Consider the following 22,388-nt stretch of genomic DNA (forward strand, 5'->3'; position numbering starts at 1 on the left):
AGATACGATAAATGAATAAATTAAAAAAAGATGTGAAGTGGTTAAAGCGGGGGTCAGCAACGCACGGCTCTCGTGCTTCATGCGGCTCTTTAATTCCTGAGTGACTCCCTGGAGCATTTTTAAAAAAGGATTGAAAATGGAAAAAGTCCTACTGACACCTGCTAAATAAAACGCAAAATAGTGCTCGAAAATGGTGGTGAGTGATGATAAATCACATTTGGTGTGCTAAACAATTATATTTGTATCTTCTCTTACCAGTATTGTTTGGCGTTTTGATGATCGACATATATTTTGTATATGCCTTATTCTGGTCACTTAGCAGACACAATCTACTTTGCATTGATTTAGTATATCAGCTTTTTTCTTTGCTATCAGAAGTGTACCTCTTTTAGTACACACAAACCTTCAGTAAATCAGGTCCGTAGAGTAGACCGGGGCTATTCAACGAATTGTTCTAGAGGCCACATTTCCAAAAAGCTAAGGATTGTGGGGGGTCAGACTTTTACCTTCACCATTATTGTTATTTTGAGAACCAGCAATCTCTGTAGTGGACATTTGTTTTTGTTATATATATTTTTTTTGTCAGACTTACAAAATTCTGAAAAAAGACGGGGGGAAAATAAATGGTGTTGTTTTAGTATGTTTTTTGTATGAGGAAAAACAGGACACAAACCTTCCCAATTGTTAGAGTTTAATATGTTTGTGTTTCTGCTTCACTGATGAGGGTGGGTGATGGGGTGTGGAAGCTTGACCTGGGATGGGGTTAAGGGGGGGGGAGTATATGTATAGCTAGAATTCACTGAAATTCAAGTATTTCTTACACACATATATATATATACTGTATATATATATATATAGTACAGTACACAGTAATGAAAACACAGTTGTAACGGAGACATATATAATAGTCTCCTTCTCAGGTGAGAGAGGACGCTAAAGGAAGTGCCTTTAAGGCACGCCCCCAATATTGCTTGTCCGGCTGGAAATTTTGGACATTACTACTTGCCGGAGTTTTGAAGCAATGCATGATGGGAATCCGGATGTTGTGTGTCAGTGTATTAACGTGCGGTCTGGAATAAATACATGCTGAGAAATAGCTCAGTGCCTGCCTACTTTATGGGTTATAGATAAACCTATGGATAACGGAGACATGTATAATAGTCTCCTTTTCAAGTGAGACAGGACGCTAAAAGCAGTGCCAAGGCACGCCCCAAAAATTGTTGTCCGGGTGGAAATCGGGAGAAATTCGGGAGAATGGTTGTCCCGGGACATTTTCGGGAGAGGCACTGAAATTCGAGAGTCTCCCGGAAATTTCGAGAGGGTTGGCAAGTATGAGTCTGACATGCATACCAGAAGCCAACTTGAAAATCTCTCTTTGTTGTCTCAAGTCTGGGAACAAACACTTGAGTTTCAGTACTAGCCTGTAGGTGAGAAGTTGATCTCCAACCTAGATGACTTGTTGAAAACACTGCACAGCATGAGTCCTGCCTGCCTTTGTTTTCAATAAGCACACCAGCCCTTTTACCTTTGAACACACTTAAAAAACTGCTGCTGACCTCAACGTGTCCAAGGTACCTGCTGTTGCCTCTCAAGACATGGATGGACCAACAGGGTCACCAAGAAATATTTAACAGACGCCGTCTTTTACATCACCCCGCAACATGAAATTCTAGCCAGTTTTCTGCAAAGATGCTTAATTTTAAAGGAAAAAAACATAAAGTCAATCAAAAAGTTGAGGGCTCTAACTTAAAAGCTTGAAGGTTAAAGTCATACAAAACCCTCATCTTGTATATGAAGCCTGTTGATGTTGAAGAGAATATATGCACACGAGTCACTTGACAGAAACTATTCATTGCTTCCAAAAACAGGCATTGATTTATTTTCTAAATTATCATTTCAAGATCTTTAATTTAAAATGCTTCCAAATACAGTAAATCACGTTTTAGTAAGTAAAAAAAAAGCTTTAGACAATTTTTGTATAAAGCACAATAAAGACAAACTTCTAAAAGATTAAATCTGCATGCACGTTTATCTTGATTTTTTACTTTTTATTTGGGCCGTTCTTGTGATTCCACTACTGTCGGGTACCATAGGTGACAAAAGAAGAAAATAGAACAATAGAAGTATACATTTAAAGCAATACAATATAGCCAAGTAGACAATAATCAATCATAACTATAAAGAGACTCAGGCATCACTAGTGTTCGGCATATAACTTAAAAAAAAAGGGAAGCACAGTGGTGCTTCAACATACGAGTGCCTGAATTTTTGTGTGTTTTAACATACAAGCTGTCTCTCGGCTAACTGTTATGCTTTAAGTTATGAGAAAAAAATGGAGTTACAAACATCCCCAACAATAGTTTATGTGGCAAATTTGTGAATCCTGGCAGATCCGCCCAAAACATCCAGTCTTACTCGCTAGCATTAGCTTATAGCTGGAGATGGACATAAGTTTTCCAACCATTGGAGCGGAGAAAGTCAGTGTGAAAAACACTGCTGATAAGAAGCAGCAGAAGACATACAGTCGCGATCAAAAGTTTACGTACAGTTGCAAAGAACATAATGTCATGGCTGTCTTGAGTTTCCAATAGTTTCTACATCTCCAATTTTTTATGATAGAGTGATTGGAGGACATATTTGTTGGTCACAAAAAACATTCATGAAGTTTGGTTCTTTTATGAATTTATTATGGGTCTACTGAAAACGTGACCAAATCTGCTGGGTCAAAAGTATAAATAAAGCAATGTTTAACTACAATAAGGCACTTTTGGTAGCCATCCACAAGCTTCTGGCAAGCTTCTGGTTGAATTTTTGACCACTCCTCTTGACAAAATTGGTGCCGTTCAGCTAAATGTGTTGGTTTTCTGACATGGACTTGTTTCTTCAGCATTGTCCACACGTTTAAGTCAGGACTTTGGGAAGGCCATTGTAAAACCTTAATTCTAGCCTGATGTAGCCATTCCTTGACGTGTGTTTGGGGTCATTGTCCTGTTGGAACACCGATGATGTACATTTTTTTACAACACCCTGTATATAAACGTGTAGCTGACTTTGCGAAGCTGTTTGAGTTTACCGTATTTTTGGGATAATAAGTCGCTCCAGAGTATACGTCGCACCGGCCGAAAATGCATAATAAAGAAGGAAAAAAACATATATACGTCGCACTGGAGTATAAGTCGCATTTTTGGGGGAAATTTATTTGATAAAATCCAACACCAAGAATAGACATTTGAAAGGCAATGTTAAATAAATAAAGAATAGTGAACAACGGGCTGAATAAGTGTATGTTATATGACGCATAAATAACCAACGGAGAACGTGCCTGGTATGTTAACGTAACATATTATGGTAAGAGTCATTCAAATAACTATAACATATAGAACATGCTATACGTTTACCAAACAATCTGTCACTCCTTATCGATAAATCCGATGAAATCTTCTTCCTCGATGTCGCTTCTAAACAACTCTGCCAACACCAAAGGTATGCGCCGCTTCCTCTTGTCGTTTTTTGCTGCATATTTCACTGCGTCCAGCTTGTAATCTGCAGTACATGAATTCCTTTTCGGTGCCATTTTTCTTCAGCCCTTCTCAGTTTTTATAAGTTACCGCCAACGATGAAATGATCCATTTTAATACCTACGGCAGTAGTATATAGCATATAGCAGTTAGCATGCCATGACCTACAATGCACTTCTGCCATGACCCTCACCCGCCAAATTCTTATTGGTTGACGTGTGTGTGACGATTGCTGACATTTTCTTCGTTTCTTCCGCGAATGAAATAAATAATATTATTTGATATTTTACGGTAATGTGTTAATAACTTCACACATAAGTCGCTCCGGAGTATATGTCGCACCACCGGCCAAACTATGAAAAAAACTGCAACTTATTGTCCGAAAAATACGGTAATATTGCTGAAGCATATTGAGACAGAAGGCATGAATAACGCCAGCCAAAGATGTTAAAATGTAATCTTAATAAAGTACATGTATCCATGAAAATATGGAAGAGCTGCTGATGGGTTTTTTTTTACGAAGAAGCAACCCGAAGGAGATACCGTAGGAGTTCACGCTCCAATAATGGAAATGCTGTACATTATTACAATGCTACAGTATTACTTGATAAAACTGTTGTAGTTGTTAGTAGTACATTTTATTGCATTGCTTTTGATACAATATTTCTTATCTAATAGTTTTTGGAGGGTTTTAAAGGCATGTTAATATTTAAAATTCTGCTGTTTATTTGGGGAGGGGCATGCACCAGTTAAACGGATTTTGTTTCAGTTCAATGAGTAATTTTGATTAGAAAATGTTTGGCGATACAAGCTTTGCCACAACCAATTAAGCTCATAAGTAGAGACAATGCTTTAGTTATAGTTAATTTCCCAAAAAAGTAATTGAATTAGTAATTTAATTGTTCCCCTTAGTTACCAGGGGAAGTAATTATTTTAATTATTTTTAGGCTTACAGTAGTACTTACAATGGACGCAGACAAACACTTTGCTCTGGTATAAAATGGACACTATATTGTGTGTTTTGCCTTTTACATCAATAGCGTTGAAGTAACACCACTATAACGTCCCAAAAATGCCTGTATTGTGTTAATGTTTGGAGCTCCGATGTCCGAGAATGTAGCTTGTGTTTGGTAGAGAATGAGGAAGGGTAAGTGTGGAAGAATGTGTTGAGAGCACGGAGCAATATTGGATACGTACAGTGTTGGAACTGAGCAGTGCTGATGATGTTTTAAAGTTAAAAAAGATTGTCAGACTGTGCATGTTAAAATAATATTAATATATTAAGGCATAATGTTATTTAAATATTCAGGAATAAAATCATGGCAGGTCTGACGTTCGCAGCGTCGTTAATATTACAATACTGGATACACTGGACAATATTGTGTTCTTTGTTGTGTCATTTTTATTTTTATTGTATTTGAAATGTCAAACTGTTTGGCGGTGCATGTGGACAAGGGGCCACTCTCTCTACGAGCTTTGAAAATTGCTTCAGAGTACAGGATGAGAGAGAAACGGTATCTCGTTTTTTCCGTATGGCTTGCATATATGGAAAAACTGACAATAAAAAATCTTTGCGGTCTTCAGACATTGAAGTTTAGATTATTACATATTTCCTAATAAGTGAATATATCCAGTAAATTGTATTGTGCAATTGTCATTATTAACTCTCAGGAAGTACGTTTATATTAATTATATCACATAAATGTGTCCCACTATCCTTGCTATTATCTTAGGTTGTGGTTGTCATTGTTATTATACAAGTTGGTGCTTGTAATTAATAAGTGACAGGGGAACAATTATATTTATTGTACAACATATCTAGGTTGGGTGTCCAAAAATGTCATCTTGCATGAGAAACTAGTCAGGAGGCGACCAGGTAGCACTGAAGCAACTTCAAAGCAAACTGCTATTGACGCAGGGAAGCGGTTTGACATTTCATTGAGAACAAACAGCAGCCATGTAATACAAATACCTATATTTTTAATATTTGTGCACCAAAATTGTTGCTATATAAATGTGCTACCAATATTTCATTTTTGCATATTATTGCAAACGTTTAGTATTACCGGTAATCAAAAAACACGACTCAAAACCACGAGAGTCATCTCCTCAAGCACGTACCAGAATTTACTGTATGTATTGTAATCATTTTACAGTACTTTGCAGGGGGAAGAGATCCTAACAGCAACAATAGAGGCATTGAGTGATGGTGGAATGTAAACATCCTGGTCCGGTCAAAAAATCAGTCATGACTAGGCTGTTTGGTAATCTGTAAAATGGGAACTGTACTTTTTTTGGAATTCTATATATGCATACAGATAATGAGAGTACTCTATTGCACTCATAAAGCACTGTAAAAAACACCCAAATCCTGCAAATCAAACATGTAGCTCATCCTCTTTATATTCAGACTTAAAAAATATAAGATTCTGGATCATCATTTGTCTTAAAAGTAGTCTTTGATGGCTCTCGTGAGGTCTGCCATGATTAGTAGTTGTTGTTGGTATTGTTAAAGAGAATAGCGAACATTGTAATGCATCTGTGAAATAAATACATCTCCATATGCTTTTAATAAGCAAAATGCGTAAATATTACATGTTGTATGAGTGTCCCTGGTAATATATTTTATATATACTCACAGCATGCATATAAAACATTAATGGATGTTTTTTAGATGTTTTAAGGCGCTTTATAGGTGGAAAAGACTTTTGCTAGTATTTGTTTACGAGTTAAAATGCATTAAAAAAAAGAAAAACATATTTGTGCTTGTCACACAAAAATATTGCTAGTAAAATTTGAGGTTACACCATGCTCCATAATGAGCTATATGTATGTACGTAGATGTTCAACTTACTTGTATGACATCAATGTCCAGCCCGCTTATATCCATACCGCCCAATGAACTCCTATACTGCTACATCTGCAAGTGGGAACATTCTGTAAGAGGGAATAGTTGCAGAACAATGGAGATCGATATCAAAAAGTTATGTCACTTAAAGACAGCTCATTAAAAATGTTACATACAGTATATATTGTCACTATATCTGAAAATCTCCAGTCAGGTTTTCGTTCCCCTGCACTAATGCAGCTAGTAGTGCCATGGTGCCTTTGGTTTGTTATAGGATTATTTAGTGAAATGGTGTGTGATCATTGCAAGGATAGCACCTATTCAGCCCTTAAACCTCATGATAATATAGGAGATTGATACATTTATTTTTGATCCACCGCCCCATTTTAACTACTATAACTTTAACTTACAAACAAGAAACAATTTTTCTGACAGCAAAAACTCTACAATTGTATCTATCATGTTGAGGCATTTTTGGTTAATGTCTCTTTTCATTAACAAATGCCCTGATAAAACATTTGCTAATGATCTACAATAATCCCTGTGCAGCATCATTAGGCCGACAAGTGAAACACACCTAAAGCATACAAATGCAGAGGTGAAAAAACACTATTCATGTATTGTCTGATGTCTAATGATTTTACGACAAAATGTCCACCTTCTGAAATTACGTTAAATTAGTAGGCAGCGATATTAAGGGAAAATATTTCTAAACTATTCAAAAATGTAATCATAGCAAATGTTACTGTGCTTACTTTCCATAGAGGTCATCTGCTAGGAATGTGAAGCATGCAAGGCTTTCAACATATACCCTTCTTCCCAACAATGACTACAGTTTTTTGCAAATGATTATCATTCTGATCCTGACAAAAAGTGTGCTTAGGTTTAGGTTTTAAATATGCTTGAAATTGATGTAAAGCCATTTTTCAAAGTGCCTTACTGGTGATCATTTTCTTTAGCAATCAAAAAAAGTATTGTTAAATTGGCTTTGTTGTGTATTTTCTTATTATGATGCCGATAATGAAGCCTGAAGAAATGTGCTGTGCTTACACCTCCTCCTGAAAACAGCAATATTACTAATAGCAGTTATCAGGGTAATGAACAGCATGATCAATTAACATATTGTCTCTAAATATAGATGTGTGCAAGAATACAATATTGCTTGCAGCTACCTACCAACCTCTTGCACATGCCTGAATTTTACCTATGGGGTTTATGCGTTTTTTCCTCTGAAAATGTTAAAAAAGAAAACGTCACATTTTGCAAACTATCAGGATGCACTCCAAAATGGATTGTTCCCAGGTAAACTACTTTGACCAGCAAACAAACAAATGACAATTGAAACACTGAGGTTAACAACACATCTCGGGAAGCAGCGTCCTCTGCAATGGACGTTTCTTGTTGGTCCAATTTCAGAAAAAAAATGCTTAAATGTCCACTGCAGAGGACGCTGTTTCTTAGAAGAATACGGCAAGTGTTTATATTTACAATATTTGATTGTGTGACCATAACTTCATCCTAACTAATGAAGAGAGTATTTCTGACACTCTTTAAGGAAGGTCTCCCTCCTTTTTTTAAATCAATAATAGCAAATTGATTAATAAAAATAGTTTTGAAGAGCAACCTCTACACCGTTTATAAGGAAAACCAAATGAATAATTAATGTGTTTTTTAATGTGTGGTTGTCCTTATAGTCTAACAGTTCTCCTTAACAGTTAGCACATTAGCTATTAGGCATAATTGAATCAAGTATGAAAGGTGTAACACATTTCTTTTAAGTATTTCTTGGGACTGCAATTAATGCTTACATATTGTTTGGCTCTGTGCAGAAAGATAACTTTTTCCCTGTTGCAAAATTTTCCAACACATGTGAGTTACTTAAATAGAGTATGTTTATTAGGCATTAAAACTATTTAAGTGTAAATTTAAAGTTTTCTGCAAGTTGGACTAGCAGTAGTGAATGTGGTCTGCTATGAAGCAATACACCACTCAGTCATTTTACTTCCTGTGTTTGCCTGAGTGTGTGTTTATTCCTGTGCAAGAGAGATGTAAATAAACCAGAGCAGCTAAGTTTAATCCAAAGGTGAAACCCAAGCCCAAGTCATCATGTAATTCAACAAACAACGGCGCACTTATAAACACACACAACCACATCACTAGACAATACATGTAAACACTTAAAAAAGCTTGTGTGAAGACTCACGATATAAGAGCCGCCTGTTTTGTGTGAGGCATAAAATTGTTAGGAAAAGTCAAAAGCGTGTCACAACCTTCAATAACTATTTGCAAGGCACTTACCTTTTGTCACACCGCTCTGCTTACTGTCAGCGCTTGACTGCTGCAAGGAAAGTATGTGCCCTCAGATTTCTTTCGACTCAAGATGGAGGCAGAAACTTCCCAAATACATTCCTTTGTTATGTTCAGTCTGTCAGGTCCACTTCTGCCTCTCCCCTGCTGACTGCTGCACGAGCTGCTAACATGACAGCATTGGTAAACAAGCAGTTGAACTGAGACGCATACACGTACACGCACACACACACACACACAAACACGCACGTACACACAGGTGCATGCTGACCCCCAGCGAATACAAACAGAGCAGCACGGCCAGCTAAGAAGAGCACAGTATGAAGCAGCCCTTTTGCCAGTGCTCTTGTGTTGAAACTCCAACCTTACTCCACTTCCCTTCTCCTCCTCCTCCCTACTCCCTCTCTCCCAACAACTTCAGGACAGAAAAAAAAAGAAAAACACTCAGAAAGTTCCAGTTTTCTTATGCTTTTGCCGTCCATTGCTGTAAATTAAAAATAAATAAATAAATAAAAAACTGTCATGAGATTCTCATGCTGTTTTATTGGATTTGGAGCAAATCGCTGCAGGATAAAGTTGAAGTAAATGTTATCGTAAATAAACTTCCTCCTGAGAAGCAGCATCTTCTTGAGTGGACGTTTACACATTTCGGGGGAAAAATAGCCATGTTATGCAAAACACAATTACCCACTGCAGGGGACGCTGCCTCTCGTGAAAATATAATAGTTCCATTAAGTTTGGACAGTTTGGAAGGCTAATCATCACTCAAACTTCCCGAGGCGGTGTTTACAAGAATGTAGGTATTTGAAAACTATTACATTTGAGCTTCCTATGTCCACAAGCATCAAATGAACACGCATTTTGAAATGTCAGTTTGGAAAATACTTTGATGGCCATGTTGATTGTTGTTACAAATTTTGTCGACAGTGTGGAAATAGTAGCAAGAAGATTAGTTTTTTCTCAACAATAACCACAAATCTTTTCTGTTTTTAATTAAAAGCATGGTTATGGATTTAATTAAAAGCATGGTTATGGATTTAATTTATGGCGAACATGCACACAGTTACGATATAGTACGACATATATTTCCAGTTTCTCATTACATTTGTTCACTTCCTATGCTCAAATTGTACCACAAACACATTAAATAAAGACGTAAATAATCGATAAAGGTTTGTATGAATAAATGGTTGTTTGTAAATTGTAATTCCCATAATGATATTAATAAGATGATCTTTTTTTAAGGTTCAACATGTTTTCCTGGATTTTTTGTCCTTGTACTTTGTAAACACTTGTGACAAGCGTTAAACATTTTGCGATTAAACAATAGTGGCAAAAATATTTATTTTGAAAGGCGTAAGGGAAAAACAATGTTTTTAGTGTTTCATTTGTTTTCAAAATATATTGTTGTAATACACATTTATGCAGTCTATTGTTCATTGTATTATCAATTTACCTAAATTAGTCAAATGTCTTTTTAAAGCCTTATGTTTTGATGCTCTTTGTGCTGTTAAGTTTATATTAAACACTCATATCCTCTTTTTGCTGTTGTTGTTATTGGGCCTTTTCCAGAAACTAATAAAACTTAATAGTGATTAGCAAAAATGCATTCAATGCAATGGCGACAGACTTAATTTAAAAGGCTATTGGTATGTGATTATTCACAAAAATGTATCAAATTTAATATATTTTAGACAACACGGTTACCATATTTTGAACAAATAAATTACGTATATTTAGTAAAAAATTAATAATCTTGTATATGACATTCTGACAATAAAATCTCATGCCTCCAAATATTGGAGTATCTTTTAAAGTTATGAAAGCAAGTAATTTACTCGGATTATCACAATATAAAAGTATGATTAATCTGATTAAGAAATTATGAATTTGACGGCAGTTGTATGTCTGTGTGTGTGTATATATATATATATATATATACACATGTGTATGTATACACATATATGGCTCATAATACATACAGTAGTTAGTTTTAAACTAGTTTTATAATAACTAACACAATAAGGTAAAGCTTCTTTGTCCGAGTTTAGAGTTAACTGAATCAAATACTAAAAAGTTTAATCGATGTATTTTACATATAAATCAAAAATCTTAAATGTTGTAAGAGTTAAGAGTTCATCACAAGCTGGAGACGTAAGCATGCGCTTTTGCTCTAGTTGGACTCAGACGTCCGTTCTAAGGCTCCCGAGACGTGGCCTCTTTAACTCGTGACAGCTGTGTCAAACTCCATTAGCAAAGAAGAGGATGCATTAGACAGTAGCACATGACAACAAGTGCGCTGGTATCGCCACTACACAAGTAAAATGTATTTATCAAGGCCCCTAACTTTAGGTGTCCCCACATTAGATGGAAAATGCACCTGCCTAGTGGTCTTCTTGGACCCACAGGGCTGGAGTGATCAAGGGTCAACATGACCAGCAAATGTAATTTCTAATTTGGCGAGAAAAAAATGACCTCATACTCCTTTGACACCGTCTCTAAGGAAACTAGACTCTCAGTTCCTCCAGCTTCCTCGCTGACGTCATTATAGCTACCCCAATCTCAGCAGGCTGAATAAAACAAAGATCACCTCACCAAACTCTCTCCTGCACCGAGAGGCGTATGAGGACCACTTTAAAGGACAATGTTTGGGCAGGAAAATATGAAGATGCAGCTCCATAACCTAATTATATGCAATATTAGGAGGTGAAACAGTATTTAAATTAAGATGGAAAAGCATAGACTCACTGTGGTAAAGCAATAAAGGTTCTATAAATCACGACAAAATAATAACCATTATTGTACTTGTGACCAGCACAATTATTTAGTAATGTATTGTATTTGCTATATTTCACATGTAAATATTACATTTTATTATTTTAGAGTGACCTTTATCATCTGTCTTGTGACTACTCTAGCATGGTTACAGAAATATTAATATGCGCTGTCCCTGTAACAAGTAAACTAGTGTTCAAAGTATGAAATACATATTTAGTGAAAATAGAAAGGCAGACAATTAATGTGTAGCGTAAAACACTGCTGAAATAATGCAATTCAATTAAATCTACAAATGTAATACATTCAAATTTGGAAAAAAATGTGTTGTTTTGAACTAAGATTACGTCCTACCATTAATGATTCCAGAAGGTGAGAGATGCTGATCTTTGCTGCTTCTATGTTGTCTGCTGTAGGAAAACACCTGAATAAGTTGGTATTAAGAAGGGGAGTCAACTCGTTTTCATTGAGGGCCGCATCGCAGTTATGGCTGACCTCAGAGGGTCACTTTTGACGGTCAATAATATGAATATGAATGTTTAAGGTTTTGCTTCATAATATTATTACATGACTGTATGTGTTTGAATTTTTTTTAACGAACACTCCAAAATCTGTGGATAAATAACATTTTAACCATTTTACAGCATTTAACAGTAAATTCAAAAATAGTACCACTGTTTTACAGTTAAAAAAATACAATTTACAGTGTTTTACGGTATATTATTAGTAAATAGAGAAAGTGTGTTTTTTTAAATTATTTTTACTCTAAAATTCTGTCAACTGAGTTGCCAGTTTTTCTTTACCATAAAATCTAAGGTTGTTTTTCAAATGTACTACTGTAAATGGAATAACGGTACCACATTTTTTTCCAGTGATAAAATGGCAGTTTAGTTGCCAGAATTTTAACGTAAAATCAATTTGATGGATAACTTGCTTTGAAATCATAAGTCAAGCAGATATCTAAGGCTTTTTTAAAAAAAAAAAACATGTTTGTAAACTATAATAAGAGGTTGCTGCATTATTGGACATTATTAAAGTTTTAAAGGTTACAGTACAAGTATTTTTTCTGTCAAACTGAAGAAAAATAATACATTTAGTCAGAAAAGATTAAGTATTTTATTGATGAAAATTATTTCTAGGGTTTTGTGGGTCATATAAAATGATGTGGCGGGCAAGATGAGGCCCCAGGGCCTTGAGTTTGACACCTACAGTATAAAGGAACACAAGTTACACAACACTTAAAGCAATTTAATTATTAGTACTGTATTTAAATCAATTTATGGAGAATTGACCTCCCGGCCTGTTTTTCAAGTTGCATAGGTTGCAACATTCAACATTTAAATAACATTTTAGACATACAGTAAGGGTTGTTTAGGTTTTTTTTTTGTTTCTCCTATGTCTCCCCCTCCCTTGTGGAGGGGGTCCGATCCGTTGGCCATGGATGAAGTACTGGCTGTCCAGAGTCGGGACCCAGGTTGGTCCGCTCGTCCAGTCGAGACCCAGGATGGACCACTTGCCTGTGTATCGGTTGGGGACATCTCTGCGCTGCTGATCCGCCTCCACTTTGGATGGAACTCTAGCTACTATATTGGATACACTTTGGACTTGATTCTCACGGTTACGTTACATCCACTATGGATTGGACTTTCACAATATCATGTTAGATCCGCTCGACATCCATTGCTTTCGGTCCCCTGGGGGGGTTGCCCACATATGTGGTCCTCTCCAAGGTTTCTCATAGTCATCATGGTCGACGTCCCACTGGCGTGAGTTTTTCCTTGCCTTTATGTGGGCCCTACCGAGGATGTCGTTGTGGTTTGCGCAGCCCTTTGAGGCACTTGTGATTCAGGGCTATATAAATAAACATTGATTGATTGATTTTACTTTTTCAAATTTTACCCCCAAAACAAAGAACAACCGAATCAAACTAAGGTAACAATATGCAACTCAAACAGAACAATACTGCGAGCATTAAGTGTAAAAGTAAGTGTTGAATGTAAAGTTGTGGTTCTCATAAAGTGATCCTATCGATGAGCCGTTCACTTGGGAACAGGGGGTGGCGCCATCTAGTGTTCAACGCTCATATAGCTCGGCGATATAATAGTGTGCTTTTTTAAAAAGATAGTTAACATGTAATTGAACTGTTTGTTTTATGCAATGTAACGACCGCCACAGCACAGAAAATCTTTTTTTTTAATTATATAATGTTTTACTTACTGTGAATAATATACATCGAAGATTATTACAAAGTTGTATGCACTTCATACCTGACAATGACATACTAACCAGCTCGAAAATACCCTTAGTCATAAAATACTACTGTTTTGACCGATAATATTAAGCAAGAAAGCACTTTTTTGACAAGTTGTATAGGCCATAAACCAGCTTTCGACACAAGCCCCAAGCTATAGCTAGCATATTTCAAACGTTCCCCTTTACATGAAAATATAGTTGTCCAACTCATTCAAAGTGAACACTTCTTTACTCAAACTCACCTCTGTTGGAAGACAACTTCAAATACCATACAGTATTTGCGTTAGTTGGACTAAATGCACGACATAATTGTACCTTTACCTTTCAATTGGATGTGTGGATCGATCCAAAAATCAATAGGATCGATTTTTGTTGTATTACTGATATTGTAATACGTTTGGAAAAACTCCATAGGAAAAAGTACTTGGACACAACCAAATGACTAAATAATATAATTAAGATAAAAAATATAAGTAAAAAATGAATCAATGGTAGTTTTTGCTTGTTCATTTTTGCACTGCAGTGCTGACAATGTTTTCCTCAATTGTAAAAAGAAATTACTGTATTTATCTTTATTAATATTTTTATAAAATATTTATTCTGGTGTGGCCAAAAATGTGTGTTCAATTCTGATAAAAAAGAAATTACTCTATTTAAAAAAAAAAATATTTTTATAAAATATATTTTCTGGGATGGCCTAAAATATGTGTTATTCTGATTATATGATCTCGAAAAATATAGAGTAAAATTTACTGGTATTGACCAAAAAGAAATAAGCACTTTACAGAGGCGAAAATCAGTCAGAATCGTCATTGTTCGCTTACTCTCTGTATTACTGTATAAACCTGAATATAAATAAACAATAAGAATTTAAATAATTCCACACACATACAAATACTTTGTATCGCTTTAATATTAAATGCAGGCAACAGTTAAATGAAATGTGATAAAAGTGGAATAAAAAAATTGAAAAGCATTATGGTAGCAAAGCCGATTAAATGAATGGATGTCATAAACATCTGACCTATTTAGTACTGGAGGTTATGAAAACTGCATGGCGTCTTTATTGTTCGTGGCCTCATAATAATAACTGTTGGTGAAACAAAATGGCAAATGATATGACATTTGTTGGAATAAAAACAGGTAGAATGAACAACCCACTTTCGCTCTGTCAACAATGATCAGTTCCTTCCTGTCAACATTTCTTTTGTGCTTTTTTTTTTTTTTTTTAAATAGCCACAAGTCAAATAATAGTTTATGTCATATGGAAACTATTCCTGCAGTACAAGTCTCTGTCATCTGTCACAGTGTATTGGTGGGCAAGAGAACACAAAGTGAGTCTAGCTACGGTTTGCTGTGATCTTCACATTCCTGAGCTGTGCACCTCAATACGTTTACCCCCCATTGACAAGATGCCTTCCCTGGAAGCCAGACACATTTCATTTTTTTCTTGGTGTTTTGGCGTCATTGGGTTTGAATTGAAGCAGTGTAGCTAAAAAATAAATATTGTTTTTTGCAGTTCCAGAGGGTAAAATAAAGTGGCGTGTTCTTCAGTCTTGCATTAGCATTTCCCTCCAGTTGAAGCTATGATTTGGTCCATGTGTCAGCGGCAGGATGGGTGGGTCAACCAGCTGCCACACACCTGTCTCGCCCATTTCTTCGCAAGCACAAAATCCCAAATAGGGAATCTGCACAAAAGACACCGCAGCGTGTTATTGCGAGAAGAAGAACAATAAGAAGCTAATAGAGTGTGACGCAAGCAGCATCTGGCTGACCTTCCGCACAACTTGGACAAAGTCCTTGGAGTTTTGTGGGCTGAGTCCTTGTATCTGGCGAGTGCAGGCCTCCAGGGAGGAAGCATGGGCCACAATCAGGACCTTGTTTCCTGTGTCAGAGGTAGAGATCAGAGACGCGAAATGTACAGAGCCTGCTATATGCTGTATATGGGCCAGTCCACAGAACAAAAACAAGTGTGATTTGAAAATCTCAAATCAAACTTACATCTCTGTCTTTTTTTCCAATCGAAATCTGATAGTACACATGTTGAACTAATCTCAGGCAACTTTATTTAAATGTTGTACATTGCTCATTTGAGTAACAGGACTGAAAGCAACAGGAATTATTTTTTTCAGCAAAAAGGTTGCTAACAGTACTTTGACACTAATCACATTAAAGGGAGTCCACAAAATAAGGGAAGGAAAAGAAAAACAACAAACAAAGAAAAACAACAAACATCAAAAAAAGTCTGTCTTTGAACCCACTTGTGGTTTTATGAATTAGTTATCAATATTTCAAGTGTTCATTGTACTGTTAACCTTAAAAAAAGCAAACTTTATGAACATTGGTTTAAAAAACAAACACTCTATAAACATTTTACTCGTTTTTTAACCACAATGATTTTAAAGTGGACACCAGAGGAAGTAAAATCACATTCTCAGATCTCCTAGTCAAATTACTGTATTGTTATTAATTACAATTATTAATAGTAGTAATAAAATATAATTGAGAGAAACTCTACCAAAGGCTTCCTTATTGTCCACTGTCTTCTCGGCCGACTACAAGTTGTAGACATTCTCCACGTAAGTTTTACAGTTGAAAAGTGCTTGTCTATCTTTAAAATGTATTTATGTTCCAACACATTTACCCAGACAGGTTAAGACCATTTCAGAACCTTGAGAGACAGAGAGATTATTAACACACTTCAACATCTCTGTCCGGTAAATGCATGGCAAATAAAAATGCTTTTAATGGTCCTACCCTGGACAAAAAAAGGTTAAATAAATAAGTAAATAGATTAAACTAGGATGTGAGGGCACCGATGTGTTGCTAAATGCTCATATGCTACATTACCCAGCATGCTTGGCGCTGTAGCGAGAATCAGAAATGTTTCTGTGGAATTGTGCCGATTGTGCAATAAAGAGTTGATATATTGTATTGTTCCTGTTGGGTGTACACAGGAAACAAAAGTTCTGATTAGACCGTTGACATGCGCTTGATTGGTAAAAATGATGCCGAGTGGCCAAAATGTACGGACGGGGAGGTTGCGAGTATTGAACAAACTTGTGAGGCAGCTCATAATTCACAGGAATTGGTTTAATTTGCGTAAAATGGTGCGAATGGAACATTGCAAATTCCTGAAGGGACAGAAAAAAATAATTTAAGTAACAGGACTGTGCTTAAATTTTGAGATAGCAAACGTATATAATGCAACTTACTGTGAATAATGTGACGAGTGACACAGGCCACATTTTTTTAAAAGGGGGTAATGATTCGGGATGGGTAGTGTTACATTACATTTTAACCGATACTAGTACAAAATCAGTACTTGAAAAACATTAGCAGAGTTTAAACAGTGCCTAAATCGATATTCAAACATTTTTAAACAAACATTTTTGTAAAAAAAAACTAAACAAAACAAAAGCATTTTATTCCTATGGAATTGTTTGACATTCAAGTTGAAACTCATAACTGAAATGCTTTGATTATATAAATCAGGTACTAAAATCCACAATTAATTGTTACAATTATTGCAGCGATATCAAAACCGAGAGAAGGTGCAAAAAGCGACTTTTGTAACACTCATAATCCTAATTTTGGGGGTTCGTGAATGCAACCTTGCTTGACTTAACAGTCATTGGTGCATTATGAAAGTGTTGTTTTTGTGGCTACTGGCGAACCTAGCGCTGTAGAGCTAGCGGTAGTATGAAGGCTTCTGTTGGCCTGGTAAGGTCGGCAATAGAGTTTGAAAAGAGCGTCAGACTGTGGTTCTTTTGGGACGCTACATTACTCACGCGTCGTTATTTGCACAAAATCATCACCTTGCACTTGTTGCAGGTGGTTGAGACTACATACATTCAGCACCGAAATGAAGCACTGATGGCTTCTTTTTTCTGTTGCTACCGTGTACATTGGCACCGGTGCCATTATGAAACTGGTTTTAGAGCCCATCCGTACTAATACGACTGAGTAACACATGCTAAAGTAAATTGTTCTTTTTTTGTTTGTTTCTAAAGAAAATAAACTTAAAATGTATTTGGGATCCATCCATGCATTTCCTACCGCTTATTCCTTTCAGGGTCGCGGGGGGCGCTGGTGCCTATCTCAGCTATAATCGGACGGGAGGCGGGGTACACCCTGGACAAGTCGGCACCTCATCACAGGGCCAACACGGATAGACTGACTACATTCACACTCACATTCACACACTAGGGCCAATTTAGTGTCTCCAATCAACCTATCCCCAGGTGCATGTCTTTGGAAGTGGGAGGAAGCCAGAGTACCCGGAGGGAACCCACACAGTCACGGGGAGAAAATGCAAACTCCACACAGAAAGATCCCGAGCGTGAGATTGAGCCCAGGACTACTCAGGACCTTTGTATTGTGAGGCAGACGCACTAACCCCTCTTCCACCGGGCTGCCCTCTATTTGGGTTTAGAAGTAAAAATAATTGGTAAAAATGACCAAATCTGAAGGATTTAAATGATTATATTTCATTGTCAAATCTATTTTGATGGAAACATTTAAAGGAAACAAATGCTGTTTTTCAGACCAACGTGCAAAACACTTTGCTTAATAAAAAACATATTTTACTTAATTATATTGTTTTTATACATTTCTTGGAGACGTAAATGGCACAGATTCAGTGGAATGAAACTCGTATACATCAATATACATACTAAATATGACTTGCAACTTGTAGCACTTGCATACAAAGAGTGAAAAAGCACTGTGTTCGAAGTGAAGTGTTCAATTAAAAAAATAAATGTTACCCAGGTTTTTGCACTCTGACAGGATTTCCCGTGTCACTTGGAAGCTCCGGCTTATGTAGGTGTCATAGGACTCAGAAACCACCAGCTTGTTAATGGAAATATGAGGTCTACGGACAAAGGATAGGAAGAGGGCATTAGTAGTTGTATTGGGTAATTAGCATACTGATGTCTGTACCTGTAGGTTGTGTCCACACCCAGGTTTGCAGCAGCAAGCTCCGTTGGGGTGATCCAGGTGGGTAAACTTGTGCCAGAAACCCATTTGGTCCACTCAAAAAGTCCAGGTTCTACACGGATTTTTGTCTTGCCCTCCTGTTGTAGACCTGAACCAAAAAAAAACAGCCAGAGCTAGCCACAATCTTTTCCCAATTTGTTACAGTATAGTTAGAGTTATGTGAGCAAATTAGGACACAATCACTTTAACTGTACGGAGGGAAATATTATTGTCAAAAATATGTCTATTTTTTTATATATATATACTGTCTGAATTATTGTGCGGCCAAACACTGCGCCTATCAAACTAGCCTGTTTCCCCGCTTTTCATTCTATGGAATAAAGTGCCCAAAGAATCCCACATGTTGGTGACACAGTCTTGTTGGGTTAATCAGTTGAATTAGGACATCATGAGGTGTGCCCTAAATTTTCATTTTTGGTATGTTTGAAATAGCCATATTAGAAGCCTCCAAACAGCAATAATCACCTCGGACGGAGTTTGTGTAAATGAATCAAAGTGTAGTTCAGCCAAAGTTTACAAACTTGTGCTATTCAAGTTTATTTAATATGTTAATTTGAGACAAGCGACTATTTTATCAGTTATGTAATCTGGGTAGACAGGAGGGCCAAATAATACAATAAACTGATGCAATGTAGTGTATTTCCAACATTGTGTTGTATGTATTTGCACAACTAGTTATGTGGCTATGTGGTACATGCTGTTGGTTTAAACTGATACACATATGTCTTCCATAGTGAATCATAATTAGGCATGGGTACTGAATTCAGTACTTTAACAGGCACTGACCGGATTTTGCCAGGTATCAATTCACGTAAAATCATACTACATATTTTGATAATTTTGTTGCACGTGACGTCACGTTCGGTTGCAGACTCAGTCTGCTAGAACACTTGGCAAGCAAACAGGCACTCAAGCAGCACTCAGAGCAGATTCAGTCGGACTGCCTCTCGGCAATCTTACAATTTTCCATGCCAAGAAAGTAAATATGCCGAATAAAAAACACTCTAAAGAACAGTAAGGCTTTACTTTTTAAAATGCGCTAGCTCATTGCTAATTTACATTGGATTTGCCAGAGACATTCTACCAATTAGCATTGGCGATTTTACATGGCGATTTCGACACCTTCAAATTTGGTAATGAAAACTAAACTAAGATACATTTTGCTACCAAACAGCTAGTGTGTAATAAGAACTGTATTAACAATATAAAACACTTTAGGGGCTCAACAATAGACTGGACTTAACTTAATTGCAAAAACTACTTATTGACTAGGCAACACAGTAGTCTGTACACTACTACCATCCGACATCTTTGATTTGAACCTGCATGCAAAGTATACTACTGCATATAATACAGTACTTGCAAATGAGACTTAGACGTGTAAAAAAAACAAGATATAAAAATGGGACAGCACAGCTTTTACTTCACTGTTAAATGTTAAAAAAGTAGATTTTATTATTAAACAAATCAATATTTATTAACACATGAACACACACAGACGTACCACAAATTGGAAAATCGTTACCGTTAAGTATTGATTCCCAGGTATCTGGAATTGGTACCCTATCAATTCAAATGTGAAAAGGTATCCAACCCTAATCATAAAACCTTTTTAAAAATACACACATTAAATTTGCATAACCCATGATAGAGTATTAATAAACCTGCAGATGCCATAACGTATTAAAGTTGTATACATTTATGCAAGAGTAATTTTATACATGTCTCTTATATAAAGATTAATGCCTCTATTCAGTCATTCACAAGATGAGAAATTAAGTATAAAATAAAAACACTCCAAAGACAAGCTGAAGATGCTTCACTGTGTTACTGAATGAATAATTAGGCCGGGGTCCTACCCTGCAGAATGTGCTGAGCAGTCTGGACGCAGCGAAGTGAGGGAGAGCAATAAACAAAGTCTACTGTGGTGTGGCTTTCCAACAAGGCTTCACCTGCGAAGAAGCAATCACAGTATGATTAAACCTGCAGGAATAAGTCACCTCCTTGGGAGGATCTCGTTTCAACTGACAATACTGATCTTCCCCTTTATGTGTCTTTTGTCTGAATTATACCAACCTACAAGACGGGCCTGAGTGGAGCCAAACACAGTAATTGGACAATCTTTGTCATAGTCACGGTGACCCCCGCTTCTGGATGGCAGGCTGGACGGCATGTTGAGATTTGAGCGTATGTATCCACCTACACATGCAAACACAATAATCTTCAGTGTGCTTAATTTTAGCATGTTTAGCATAACGTGTGTCATTTGTGCACACCTTTAGCATCAAAGCACTGAGTCACCCAATGTTTCCCAAACACAACATCCATCCTCTCCCCGTGTCGACACACAAACAGTCTCATCCTGGACAGAGACGAATGACCAGCTGCTCGCGTCACCTGAAATAAGGAAGACAAGAGGTCAGTCACACCAGAGGTCTTCAACAAGGGGGTCGTACAACATTTGGTTAATTAGACTTAACATTTCCCCCACGATCTTACCAAAAAATTACGTGTTTTAAAAATGCACATTAACATTGATCCAATACATTGTAATGAACAGATAAAAAGAGGCAGAAGACGTCTTTCACATTCAGCAACAAACAGGAGGGCTTGCAAGCAGGGCGCCTTTTTTTTCCACCTGCCTTCCAACAAGAAGGACCAGCCCCTATCAGCAAGCTCTGTCAGATTTCCTGTAATTGGTCCGGGAGCCCAATTTTAGCGAACAAAAAGACACAAGCAGAAGGGAGATAAGCCCCCCATCTATTTCAGAAAAATATTAATATGGAACCTTTAGCACCAGATGACACACACACAAACACATAAATACACATAAATAACACATTTTTACACTTATCTTATTATATTTCAAATGTACCTACATGTGTGTAACAAAGAATATGGAAAGGTAAATATGGTTTAAAAAAAAAAAAAAAAGGTAAAAATGTATTTTGGGACCAAACATTATGTTTGAGTTGCATAAAAATGTTTTATTGAAACACTGAGGACATGTTAGCATCTACAAACATTTGTCTCTTATTATACTTTATCAGATGTTTTTTTGTTTTAGTTTGGTTCTTCAAGCAGTAAAATGAATTACCATGAATTGATTAACGTGGACCCCAACTTAAACAAGTTAAAAAACGTATTCGGGTGTTACCATTTAGTGGTCAATTGTACGGAATATGTAGAGAACTGTGCAATCTACTAATAAAAGTTTCAATCAGTAAATCAATCAAGAATGTAAATATGTTTTTGTTGTATTAGTTGTACTTGTTCATTTTAATCTGGATACACGTTTATTTTTTTAACTTTTTAAGTTATGTAAAAATATTATATATAGAAATGCTCCTGTAGTAAATGTGCAATTTCAATAATATGTGCTTTTATGGAAAGCTTATTTAAAATACTTTCAATAAAAATAGATATTCAGGCTTAAAGTTTTTTCCCCCTCCAATTACTCGATTAATCGAACAAACTAATCGATAGATTACTCGATTACTAAAATAATCGATAGTTGCTGCCCAAAAGATTATTTGAAAAAAAAACACTGCATGCACCCCAGCATTGAATTCATCTACCTTTTTAACCAATTGTCCTTATTGGGGTCACAGGTAAAATGGAAGCTATCACAGCTGACTTAGGGCAGGAGGCAGGGTATACCTTCGACAGGTCACCAGCCAATCGCA

General features: G+C 36.5%; 1 protein-coding gene and 1 long non-coding RNA gene across 5 annotated transcripts in view; both read right to left on the reverse strand.

Moving 5' to 3' along the window:
- The window catches only part of LOC133550539 (uncharacterized), a 75,112-nt gene extending 66,066 nt beyond the window's left edge, over positions 1–9,046 (reverse strand). For 2 of the 4 annotated variants that reach the window (XR_009806301.1, XR_009806299.1), the window contains exons 1-2: positions 8,665–9,046; positions 6,373–6,455 (exon numbers count right to left, since the gene is read on the reverse strand). This is a non-coding gene — a long non-coding RNA (uncharacterized LOC133550539). The remainder of the gene's footprint in view (positions 1–6,372; positions 6,456–8,664) is intronic. The other 2 variants (XR_009806302.1, XR_009806300.1) reach the window with 2 other exon arrangements.
- A 5,550-nt stretch (positions 9,047–14,596) lies between these two features.
- Positions 14,597–22,388, reverse strand: part of ubash3ba (ubiquitin associated and SH3 domain containing Ba) — a 42,664-nt gene continuing 34,872 nt past the window's right edge. Inside the window, exons 8-14 of the mRNA XM_061897627.1 lie at positions 20,979–21,099; positions 20,779–20,901; positions 20,562–20,654; positions 18,646–18,790; positions 18,471–18,577; positions 15,477–15,586; positions 14,597–15,389 (exon numbers count right to left, since the gene is read on the reverse strand). Coding sequence (XP_061753611.1) covers positions 15,252–15,389; positions 15,477–15,586; positions 18,471–18,577; positions 18,646–18,790; positions 20,562–20,654; positions 20,779–20,901; positions 20,979–21,099 — 837 coding nt within the window. The 3' untranslated portion in view covers positions 14,597–15,251. The remainder of the gene's footprint in view (positions 15,390–15,476; positions 15,587–18,470; positions 18,578–18,645; positions 18,791–20,561; positions 20,655–20,778; positions 20,902–20,978; positions 21,100–22,388) is intronic.

The sequence above is a fragment of the Nerophis ophidion genome, linkage group LG04 (genome assembly GCF_033978795.1).
Source record: "Nerophis ophidion isolate RoL-2023_Sa linkage group LG04, RoL_Noph_v1.0, whole genome shotgun sequence".
NCBI lineage: Eukaryota > Metazoa > Chordata > Actinopteri > Syngnathiformes > Syngnathidae > Nerophis > Nerophis ophidion.